Consider the following 12,335-nt stretch of genomic DNA (forward strand, 5'->3'; position numbering starts at 1 on the left):
CAAAAAGGCTAGACCTTGGAGTCTTTGGACCAATGTATCAAATTTTCAAGATATTGGCGTGATATTGATAACCTTTTAATTCGTGGACGGTAAAGTGGAAGCCTCCAAAAAAATCGTGCGTCTAATGTATCAATTACTTTTGTTAGCATGCTTTGATAGCATTTTTACTTAATATAAATCAATACATATTGTAAGTTATGAAACCGGCCAGCCAATAGGGAGGATGGAATCCTAATCAGCAATTTACAGTGGCGTCACTAACTTCTACAGTTCATTTTTAGTGGATAAAAACTTGAGATACGAATTCAATTGAGAACAGCAGCACGTTGACCTCTGCCGGGTAAAAACAACAAACACTAATTGGTAATGCATCGTTAATTATTCGATTTAGTAGGCTACTTGCCTACTAACCCCAATAATTACCGTTAACCTTAATTATAATCAGTGTTAGAGAGTGTCAAGTACACACGCGCTATAAATCCGATCATATATACATAGTTAGTTAGGGAAAATATAGCTTATGTAAATATGAAACACATTTGCAAAAAAGAAGAAGTATATCTGTTCTAAAAATGGAACGCATTTCAGATACTGATATCTTATGTTATGTTTTTTTTGTGCACATTCTTATGTTATGTATTAGTTCATAAACACTGTGAACCCATCATAAAATCAATGTACAGTATACTTAATACTACTTAATAGATAGCAAATCAAATTAGAGGCCGGCTTAATATTGTCATACACAAGAGCCCGTAACAAGTACAAAAGGGGGTTTATTATATAAATTTTTATCTTGAGAGTTGGAGACATTATGATTAGAGAAGGAAATATAGGGATCGAGGCACATATATAATGTATATTCTGACAACAATGTAAATGGTGTGAAGGGGTTTGTGGGTAAATCCTTGGGATTTGTACAAAAGGGCTCTCTCTCACGCAGTAGACACTAGACAAGTAGGCATGCATGTGAAACTGAAACCAAAATCAAGTGCTCTTTCTTCTCATTTCTTAAATCCAGCTTTTATTCAACTAGCCTTTCCCATCTTTAAATTTCCCTTTCCCGTTTTAGTACTCATTTCTTATTATTTACCGAATAAACTCCTTTTTCTTTTTGTATGTATCCATTTCTCCTTGATTTCCGTGCTCCTAGTCACACTGTACGCTTCACGAACTCAAAAAGATTCTTCAGTTTTTGGACTTTTCGTTCGGGACTAGACTAGAGACTCAACGAGTTACTGAGATGACGTCACAAGCCGAAAGGGTGAGGTAAATACAGTAAAACGACAGCCAACGGCTTTGGTGGGACCGGGATAAGAGGAAATCAGATGAGGAACAAATGATTAGTTATGTAATAGAAACAGTTCTTCTCCCCACGTGTCCAGCATCTAGAGCGACACTTGTTAAGGACGGCGCCACCAACCAGACAATGGGAGCTGGATTGCTGAAGAAAGACTTAAGAACATTTTCATCTGTTTTACTCTTTTCTTTTATTTCTTGTTGTTTTTAATATATAATGTACAAACGGACACGATTCGTCATGTTTAATGGCCAACGTTCATTCCTTTAGGGCTACTACAAATCTGAAAAATATTTTAATAGTTTTGTGAAAATAAATTTTGGATTGTATGGTTTCCATTGGATCTGAGACTTGAAATTATCAATTATGTATTTCTATATTACATCATAAAATTTGATGCGGCAGTATATTGAGTGAGATTTACGTAGTAATCCATAAATGTACATTTCTTTTTAAAAAATAAATCCATAAAATATACACTCGTGTAAATTCTTTCGACGTTTGAGAGTTTACATACTCAAATACAGTTATTTTGTCCCCATGTTTTCTTTTGCCTCACGTGCTTATTTTATGAATGGGTTAACGAGGACACATATTAACACCAGGTTAAGCAAACATATATCTAAAATTTCTCGTTATATTGTTTTTTCTCGTTATATTGTTACTATTACATTTTTGGTTATATATACATTATGCATATACGATGACAAAAATACATGCATAGAGAGTAATTTGTAATATTTATACTAGGCTAAACTACTAGAATCGTTTGTAATATTTATTTCAATCAAATTAAAATTTGCAATCTATAAAACTTTTTGGTGATGTTCAGACCATTTTATTATTTAACCTAACGCATATGTAAATCGCTAGTCGTATATATAACATTGATATATAATAGATAAAAATGGTGAAGATGGTTTCGGAACTAGAAAAATGACATGTTTTTACAACATATATAGAGGATATTAAAACTTTGAGAAAAAGTTTTCACAGTTCGGAGATCATTCATGTTCCACGCACGTAGAATTTGAAAGTGGATAAGTTAGCACGATGTGCCAGAAAACAACCGTTTTTTGTCGTGCACATGGATGCGGAGCTACCAGCATAGTTTACATATTAGTTTAAGCTTGTATTAGTCGATGACAAAAAAAGATAAAAATGAAGAGGGATTTTAATCTTGTGAGATGTAATAAATAACTAATAAATAATAGACAACTAACAAAAGTTGGGTTGTGCAGTAACTGCCGGTAAAGTGGAGAAGCTTGGAAAAACTTTAAACAAAAATTTGCGGTTAGAAAGAGAGATGGAGCCGTCCAAAAACAAGGCGTAGATGTCTATCCCACGCGCTATCAAACCCTCTTGCTCCATCTCCATCTTCTTCCTCTCCCTCCTTATATCATCATTTTGCACCCACATGACACACACTTCCATTTATATAAATAAGCATATTCACATCATAAACCTATATATATACACTCTAAGATTTCTAGATGGTCCATATACATGTGATCTAATTAATCAAAAGCCAATCTCTTGCCTTGTTATACAAACAGTCATCATTCAATCCGCAACAGAGATTTCAAACCCTACTCTCCTTCTTCCTTTTGCTACCCTATTACAGATCGTTCTTGTTGAAATTGCTCAAAACATATCAGTATTTCCCGCAAGCCCTTCGTCCAATCTATATTAACTTGTAAGTTTCAACTCATTATTCCTTTTAGTTTTTTTTGTTCACACACAAAAAATACAAATCGGTACATATGGATACATGCATGAACCATTATACATCGTTTCTGTTTGGATTTTTCCATCAAATATGCATTATTACATACATATATATACTATGGGATCGTTTTGTATATGGGTAGGAAGGTTCATATCTTGAATAGTATACAAATGTGTATATATGTGTAGACATTGACCACCAAATTTAGAGTAAACGGGAAATTAAAAGTAATGGTGGGGATTTCGAAATCTATGTTTTTCAACGACATTATTGTTTCTTAGAAATTAATTGCTGTTACACCATTAATAATAATAATATATAGATACTATAGCGATATAAACACATACAAGAGTGTGTAATACACTCAAAGGAACATCAACCTCGGTGACTTCCACCCGTCAAGCTTTTCGGCTATATATCCATCTTATATGATTATCTTCCATATACAATATATAGTTCTTGTATATCAGGTCTTATAATACCAACCAGCTATGTTATATTATATAGAGCTCTTTATAATTTATATAATACATATAGCATAAACGTTGAAACTTATCGTTTAAGAGCATCGTTCGGTATGTACAAGGCGAAATAAACGGTTAAACCTAATGTTTTCTAAGAAAAAATCCAAAAAACCTTCACTATCAAACTTTTGTTATTATTGCAAAATAGTAAGCGCTCCTCCATTGTTGGTGGTCCCGTGAAAATACATCATAACCATCATCAGAAACATATAATAGCTATACCCTTAAGCTTAAAGATCTAAAATTTTAGATATTATCTATTTACATGTGAATACATATAGTATGTGTGTGTATATTTATAGATATTTTAATATATTATCATGTGTCCGTGTGTAACATCACTATCATTAGCCAACACAGCTTTTGGAATTCCATTGGACCCAAGAGTCATTCCATCCATTTCTTATAATTAAATATAAGAAGCTTGTAATAGGCTTTGGTTTTGGTCCCCAAAACAAAACTTTAAGGTTGTGCCTTGTTTGTCTAAGGTTTTCGCAATAGCTTCCAAAAAGACACGCTTAGGTTTATATACAAATATATTTTCATTCGTATCATTCTCTTTTCTCTCATTTCTCCATCTCGTTTCTTACTCATTTCTCTAACAGTTTCCCGATTTATATACTTTTACAGGATAATTTTAGATGGATAACATAATGCATATGCCACCAGGATTCCGATTTCATCCGACAGAGGAAGAACTCGTCGGTTATTACCTAGATAGGAAGATCAATTCAATGAAGAGTGCTTTAGATGTCATTGTGGAGATTGATCTCTACAAAATGGAGCCGTGGGATATTCAGGGTAAGTAACGTGGATTTTGTATAATGATTATCAGTTATTAATCTTAGCTTTTGCATAGAATGGCAGTACATTGTTTACTTCATATGGTCTTTACAAAACCAATAGTATGCGATGGAATTGGCATGCGAAATGAATGAGAAAGCCTACTTTCTTTGACTAGTAAGATTTTATAAACGTCAGTGTGAAAAGAATATTACAAAGAAAATTAAGGGATGTGGTACAATCATAACTCATAATATCTCATTTGAAATTAAACTTGTTGATTCTTTTGTTGAAAGTGGGAAAGTAGAATCATATCGTTTATCAGCCCAAATACAATTCACCACATCATTTTGCAATCTTCATTTTAATATCCATATGCTAATATTTTGTTGTGTACATTTTTATGACATTAACATTTGGTGTTGCATTGCAGCGAGATGCACACTAGGGTATGAAGAGCAAAATGAGTGGTATTTCTTTAGCCACAAGGACAGGAAGTACCCGACCGGGACTAGGACCAATAGAGCCACGGCCGCTGGGTTCTGGAAGGCCACCGGAAGAGACAAGGCGGTGCTTTCAAAGAACAGTGTCATAGGAATGCGGAAGACACTTGTCTATTACAAAGGTCGAGCTCCTAATGGAAGAAAATCCGATTGGATCATGCACGAATACCGTCTCCAAAACTCTGAGCTTGCCCCGGTTCAGGTACACATTTTAAGACTAATTTATATAGCCACTATTGTCAAACCAATATCTAATCAACTTAACTATCTACCATATGTTACACAATCGAGCTAATAATGTGAAGGCCTAAATGGACTCTTTGTCAATAACCATTCACTTGTGAACTATAGGAGGAAGGCTGGGTCGTTTGTCGAGCATTTAGGAAGCCGATTCCAAACCAGAGGCCATTAGGGTACGAGCCATGGCAGAGCCAGCTCTACCACGTTGATAGTAGTAACAACTACTCATCTTCAGCGACAATGAACACGAGTCATCATATCGGTGCCTCTTCATCGAGCCATAACCTTAACCAAATGAAAATGAGCAATAATCACTACAATGCCAATAACGTATCCTCATCGATGCATCAATATGGTAACATCGAGCTCCCTCAGCTGGACAGCCCCAGCTTGTCGCCGAGTCTAGGGACGAATAAAGATCAGAATGAGGGATTCGAGCAAGAAGAAGAGAAGAACTTCAACTGTGTGGACTGGAGAACACTAGATAGCTTGCTTGAGACACAAGTCACACATCCACAAAACCCTAATGCCCTAATGTCTTCGTTCGAGACGCAGTCGTATAATCCGGCGCAGAGCTTCCCTTCCATGCTTCAAAACTATAATCATGAGGTTGAAACAAATATACATGATTCTCTTGGATGTTTCCCTGACTCGTAATTAAAAGAAAATTATATACTATACTATATTGATTTGTTTTTATGATTTAATTGTTTCATCTGAAGAATAACTTCTATAACTGTCTATTTGTAAAACAAGTTTGGGTTTTATTACGTAGAGATTTCACAAAGGTGGAATTTTTTTATCTATCCCTTGGTTTTTCTTGTCCATATTTATATTGTTACTTGAATATATAAGTCGTCCGTTGATTCTAATAAAATGCGATCATAATTATACGAAAATGCACGCCAAATCTGTCTATGGTGGCCTAGCAGCCAGGAGAACGTGTAAAATGTGCTCATAATTCAAACCTCAATCAGTGGCAACTAAATATAAATCATAGCAATGTACGATTTGAATTCAAATTATATGCTCTGGTATTGTAGAAGTGTTCTAAGTGCTTTACACAGTCTTTAACACATTAAATTTATCAACCATATTTTACAAAGAAAATTTAAGTTTACAGTCTAAAAACTAGAAGAATCAAAATTCTACTTAATTTGATATTTCTATTTTGAAATAATTCGATGGTGATAAAAATATGAATTTATATATTTTTGAAAAACAAAAACATAGAATCTAAAACAAAAACTCTTAAACTAAAAGTCTATACCATTTTTTTTAACAGCAAGTCTATACCATTCAAGCTTGTTATTTAGTAATTGTAAATAACATGTAAAACAAACAGAACACAACTAACCCAAAAAAATTAACAATAAGAAAAATAAAAATAATAATGAAACTATTATTAGACCAAGAAACAATACAACCAAATAAAATAAATGGCGGACAATCGATTCAACGATTGTCAAACGTACCCTCTCGTCGACTCAGAGGTTTCAGATTTGAAATATATTAGAACCCTCTCACCAATCCAGAAGGTCTTAAACAGCCCCAATCATCGTCGAGTCTCCGACACCGACAATGAAAATGGAAAAAAGCTAAGAGACACGTCTTCCTCTCTCCACCTTCCTCTCAAGATCGAAACTTTTTACAATCACTGTCGATGAATTAAACAATCCCAACCCCACAACCAAACCCCAATCCTCAAAGTGGTGGGTGATGTCTCTCACACGGAATCTAATCAGAGACGAAGAGCTCGGAGCCATGTCAGACGACGACGATTCACCCTCCGGAAAGCGATCTAAACTCGATCGGTTCCCTCTTAGCCGATGGGAACTCGCGGTCTCCCTCGGCGTCTTCCTCGTCTTCTCCTCTGGTCTCTTCTGCATCTACATGACAATGCCCGCTGCCCAATTCGGCAAGCTCAAGCTCCCCAGAAGCATCTCTGACCTCCGCTTGCTCAAGTAACAACCTTTCCTCTTCTCCTTACCCATAAAGATTCAAACTTTGATCAATCTTGAAGAAGGGTATTGATAAAGTTACAATCTTGTTAAAAAAAATGTTATAAAGATTCAAACTTTTTTATAGGATGATCGATGTTTTGATCAATGTTGAGGTTCTTGATAGTGTAAATGTAGAAACTTTGATATGGGTATTGATAAAGTTGTAATCTTTTGTGTTTTTTTGGTTTCAGAGACAATCTTGCAGACTATGCGAATGAGTACCCGGCGCAGTTCGTTTTAGGGTACTGTGCGACCTACATTTTCATGCAGACGTTTATGATCCCAGGGACTATCTTTATGTCGCTTTTGGCGGGAGCTCTCTTTGGGGTTATCAAAGGTGTTGTCTTGGTTGTTTTCAACGCAACCGCTGGAGCTACTTGCTGTTTCTTTTTGTCTAAGTTGATCGGTCGGCCTTTGATCACTTGGCTGTGGCCTGACAAGTTGAGATTCTTTCAGGCTGAGGTTAGAGCTTCTCTCTTTTGCTCTATGAAAATATTCTTCATTTGGTGGGTTGTAATGATTACTTGTGTGGGTTTTTTTTTATTTCAGATTGGTAAGCGTAGAGATAAGCTTTTGAATTATATGTTGTTTCTGAGGATAACACCAACACTGCCAAATCTGTTCATCAATTTGGCTTCTCCCATTGTTGATGTACCTTTTCATATCTTCTTTTTGGCGACATTGGTCGGTCTCATTCCCGCTGCTTACATAACCGTCAGAGTAAGCTCCTCCATTATGCTCTTGTCTCTGAGAAGCATTGTCCAAGACACAACAAGATTCTAAGCAGAGCGTTAAGTTCTTGGTTCTTTGTATTGTAGGCTGGACTTGCTATTGGAGATCTCAAATCGGTGAAGGACCTGTATGATTTCAAGACATTGTCAGTGCTTTTCCTCATTGGGTTTATCTCCATACTCCCAACAATACTGAAAAGAAAGAAGATATATGAATAGCCAAAGAGAAGTCCCTTTACAATACACAGGCTTGCTTAACCTTCGATGTCATAAAGCCTTACAGAGGACAAGGCTACAATTTTAACTGATTTAGAGGACACAGCAGAAACAATAATGGCTGACTCGTTTATACTTTTTTTGTGTGTTTGTGTGTTTCCATTTGAGAGTAGAACTGAGGAAGATATCATAGAATCAATACATTTTTTTCGGAATCAAGTTATTATTTTCTTTATATATTTTCAGAATCAATGTATATGAAAAGTGTTTCAAACAAAAGAACTCGAATCCAAAGCAAAAGCATGACATCATTTAAATTAGACAACCAGTTCTCAAAGCCACAACATTACAACAACAACTCTCTCTGTAAAGCAAGAGAATTATTTCAGCAGAATTTGAATAAGACAGACATAAATTTAGGTCAACTTGAAACCACCACCAACAAGTTTGGGTAATGTTAGGTCTGGCTCGACACAACTTGAACCACACCTGGTTGTTCTGCAAAAAAAAACATTGGTCAAGTTAAAACACTTATCATGTTTTTTCCTAAGCCTACATACTCTGAAAAATATTGCTACCATATGACTACATGATTCTACTTGTACTTGTTCGAGATCTCATGTGCCATATGTCATAGTTTAAGAAACTTACTGGAGATCTCGGCTACTTGCTCAGGGGTGAGCTTAGCTGAGAAACCAGAGGCAGCTTCCTTGTAGCTGTATATTAGGGCCTCCTCTGCAGCCTTGTCACTATTGAATAGCCAAAAATGAACAGAATATAATCATCATTATCATATCTTATATTCATCACTTCAATCGACACCCCGGCTCTTGTCCATGGCCATAGGGGCGGTGCCGCGGTGGCCATGGGTCTATGGATCCAAACTTTTTGTGTTATTTAGTTGAATATAAAGGTATATTTTAATATGTTAAAGGTCCATAAATTGTGTGTTTTACCATTTTTCAATTTTCCAGATTAGATAATGGAAATTCTTTTGGTTCAACTTAAAAAATATTGTGAAAAAACTAAGATATAAATATTTATAAATTGATCCATATTCACTATTTAGCCCAAGGCTACTAATTTTTTTAAGACGTCCTGTCTACACGATCGATCAAACAATATATAGTGGTGGAGCCACATTGTTATCACACGGGTCAACTGATCCAGGTGAATTTTTTATTAAAAAAAGTTTACTGGTATAACTCTATAAAAGCTATATGACTATTGGTAATTTTAGCTAAATGACCCACGTAATATATGCTGATTTTTAGAGACTGACCCTCCTAAAAGATTTTTCTACTTCCACCACTGACAATATATATATCCTCTTTTTGTAAGATGTTTTAAGCTACTAATGACACCAATTAGTAGATGTTTACATACCTGCCAAGCACGGAGGAGAGTCTACGGAGATGATACTTTTTGGGTTCCTCATTGGTAGGCTTCTCTGTGTAGATGATGTGAACCTTCGGTTCGGACGTTGCAGCAACAACTCTTTCTGTAAAGCAAGAGATTTATTTTGGTAGAAGTTGATGACACAAAGTCAAAGTTAAGTCAACTTGAAATTACCACCAACAGGTTTGGGCGACTGGTAGGTTTGGCTTGACACAACTTGAATCACACCTGGTTTTTCTGCAACACCCAAAATCATATAAGAAAGAAAAAAAAAAGCACTATCGTGACTGCATGATTTCGCTATCGTGACTGCATGATTTCACTTGTACTTGTTTGAGATTTCATGTGCCATATGTCATAGTTTAAGAAACGTACTGGAGATCTTGGCGACTTGCTCAGGGGTGAGCATAGCTGAGAAACCAGACGCAGCTTCCTTGTAGCTGTATACCAATGCGTCCTTAGCAGCTTTTTCACTTTTGGCCATCCATAAAAAACAAAACATAATCACCATTATCAAATTTTGTACCCATCCCCATACATTAAGAACATCACAATAATCGACACGATCAATCATAATAAACAATATATATACTCTCTGTAATGATTTAAGCTACTAATAACCCATTTAGTAAAAGTTTACAAACCTGCCAAGAACGGAGGAGAGTGTGCGTAGATGATAGTCTTTAGGTTCCTCATTGGTAGGCTTCTCGGTGTAGATGATGTGCACGTTCGCTTCCGGCGTCGATGATTTGCTAGATTCAGCCATGATGATCGGAGCAAGGAGAGATAAGACAACCACGACTATGAGGAGCAAATGTGATATACACGCTATATCAATTTTTAAATCTATACTCACAAGGACGGCCACAAATAATTATTCTAGCGGCATCTTCATGCATGAATCAACCAATTATTTTTATTTGTCTCTCATTTGCTAATCCAATATATTAGCACGTCTTCATCCATAATTTTTCAAATAATACTATGGAATTTTCTTTCAATAAGACAATTTAGCAAAATAATAAAGTAGATATTAATTTCATACTAAACAAAGTACTTTTACATAAATCTTTTAAATCTGAAAATATCTATATCGTATTTTATTATTTTTCATATTCATTAATTATTTGTTTATTATATTTACAAAGTTATAAACTTAAAGAATCACCAACATTATGAAACTAACTATAGTAATTTAATTATTAGTTATTATAATAAGAGAATTCTTCCCTGAATGAATCTCAATGTCTGCGTAGTTGGAAACTAGAAGTTTATATAAACAACCATATCACAGAAATGAAAACATAGAAAATAAGAACAAGACTTGGAATTAGGTACTATATAGGGGCGGCCGCAGATAAGATAGATGTGTGGCACATGCCCCGCACTTTTTTTAGTTTTATAAATAATTAATCTTTGTTTATATATATCCCCAGTCTACATATGCTCCATGCTAAATAAAGCTCTGTGTCCAATAAATACTCAGTTGAGTTTCAGCACCAAGAACAAGACAGACAAGTTAACAAATTCCCTATCGACGAAATCCAATAATCATGAGATTAGAAACACTAAAAAACCATAAAACATTGAGCGTTCTACAAAAGTCCATGGGCCATACACAAGAATGAACTCGTCAACCGGCCCAAACACAAGTCTGAACTCATTAACACAAGTAATGAAAACAATGTAATAGATGAAATATACATTTATTATAAATCAACTAAAAGAACTAGTCATTTTTGTTTTCACATGTTCAAAAGAAAAATCGAACAAACTGAGTTAACTAGAAATTATAAAGCCTAGAAATTAATTTATACCCACTCATTATTTATTCAAATAATTTTCCCTCTCACCTCTCATTTATAGTTTAATACGCCTCAAGGCCAAATACGCCAATACTCTATAACCAACAAACATGAAGAACAAAGCGCTAACGCTCGTCCACAATCCAATGTCTCCGATCACTTCCTCCTCCATAAACCGACACCCAGCCGTCTTTGCCGCTCCTTGCGTTCCCTTTGGCTTGCATCCAACCATCGCCAATATCTCATCGCCATTTCCGTACTGAACCGCTATTAATAGACGGTAACAATAAAACGTCGTGGAAACGTATTTCATCCACACCATGCCTGATGGCACTTTGTTAACATAGTAACCGCCGGTTAAAACAAACGCTAGCATTGTCACTGTCACGATCGTGGAGGCTTTTTTAGCGTCCATGATAGCTGCGCCTAAGGCAAGTCCGAGTCCCTGTGAGGCTAAGACGTATAGCAATAGCACGGAAAGGGTGAGGAGGAAAGGAATTAGTCCTGGACGTAGACCGACCATCCAGTAAGTTAGCGTCAAGAACGCTGCCGGGAGAACGAGTTCCATGGTGAGCGATCCGATGACGTGAGCCATGAAGTAAGACGAGAGTGTGTACATACCAGACGCCCGTTCTCGAGTGAAAATCGCTCGTTCTTGCGGAAAAGTGAAGACAGCGTTAAATGACGGAAGTACCCCCCAGAAAATAGATACGAAGAAGAGTAGTCCTAGTCGGTCCTGTAACAATATTATCGTTGATTAGAAAAAACGCCAAAACAAACCAATAGTGTTTTTTTTTGTTACATATGATTAATAATGTATAATATACTTACGTGCACGTCTCGATAATCTGAGTGCCACCACATGAGACTACAAAGCAGTGAAGCTGCGAGGACTTGGAAAATGCGAAGTGCATCAAAAGATTCGTGGCGGCGCTCTTTTATAAGTCTGTGGAGGAGGATGCATAGCTGACTAGACCATGTCGCAAGACCGGACATTATTCCACGAGCGTTTTTTCTCGTTTTCACAAAACGTGCATTCTCTGCGGGAGAAGGTGACGCGTCGATGCAAGCTCTGACGTTTGGGGCTAGCAATGTGTCGTAAG

General features: G+C 36.1%; 4 protein-coding genes across 4 annotated transcripts; 2 read left to right on the top strand and 2 right to left on the bottom strand.

The window, feature by feature from the left end:
* The first annotated feature begins 2,681 nt into the window (after positions 1-2,681).
* On the top strand, positions 2,682-5,951 carry LOC130506315 (NAC domain-containing protein 30). The gene is made up of 4 exons (XM_057000955.1): positions 2,682-2,996; positions 4,184-4,354; positions 4,770-5,041; positions 5,191-5,951. Exons 2-4 carry the CDS (start codon positions 4,195-4,197, stop codon positions 5,734-5,736), a joined length of 978 nt encoding a protein of 325 aa, XP_056856935.1. The 5' UTR covers positions 2,682-2,996; positions 4,184-4,194; the 3' UTR covers positions 5,737-5,951.
* Positions 5,952-6,636: 685 nt separating this feature from the next.
* On the top strand, positions 6,637-8,266 carry LOC130506313 (uncharacterized membrane protein At4g09580-like). The gene is made up of 4 exons (XM_057000953.1): positions 6,637-7,043; positions 7,274-7,544; positions 7,632-7,802; positions 7,901-8,266. The coding sequence occupies exons 1-4, from the start codon at positions 6,799-6,801 to the stop codon at positions 8,030-8,032; spliced, it is 819 nt and encodes a 272-aa protein (XP_056856933.1). The 5' UTR covers positions 6,637-6,798; the 3' UTR covers positions 8,033-8,266.
* A 128-nt stretch (positions 8,267-8,394) lies between these two features.
* Positions 8,395-10,390, bottom strand: LOC108823706 (organelle RRM domain-containing protein 1, chloroplastic-like). Its single transcript, XM_018596975.2, has 6 exons — positions 10,072-10,390; positions 9,803-9,900; positions 9,602-9,664; positions 9,416-9,530; positions 8,681-8,778; positions 8,395-8,527 (listed from the first exon to the last, which is right to left on the bottom strand). Exons 1-6 carry the CDS (start codon positions 10,191-10,193, stop codon positions 8,487-8,489), a joined length of 537 nt encoding a protein of 178 aa, XP_018452477.2. The 5' UTR covers positions 10,194-10,390; the 3' UTR covers positions 8,395-8,486.
* Positions 10,391-11,117: 727 nt separating this feature from the next.
* LOC130506314 (ABC transporter G family member 25-like) lies at positions 11,118-12,329 on the bottom strand. The gene is made up of 2 exons (XM_057000954.1): positions 12,064-12,329; positions 11,118-11,968 (listed from the first exon to the last, which is right to left on the bottom strand). Exons 1-2 carry the CDS (start codon positions 12,226-12,228, stop codon positions 11,288-11,290), a joined length of 846 nt encoding a protein of 281 aa, XP_056856934.1. The 5' UTR covers positions 12,229-12,329; the 3' UTR covers positions 11,118-11,287.
* Positions 12,330-12,335: the final 6 nt, after the last annotated feature.

The sequence above is a fragment of the Raphanus sativus genome, unplaced genomic scaffold (assembly GCF_000801105.2).
Source record: "Raphanus sativus cultivar WK10039 unplaced genomic scaffold, ASM80110v3 Scaffold3103, whole genome shotgun sequence".
In the NCBI taxonomy this organism is placed as follows: Eukaryota; Viridiplantae; Streptophyta; class Magnoliopsida; order Brassicales; family Brassicaceae; genus Raphanus; species Raphanus sativus.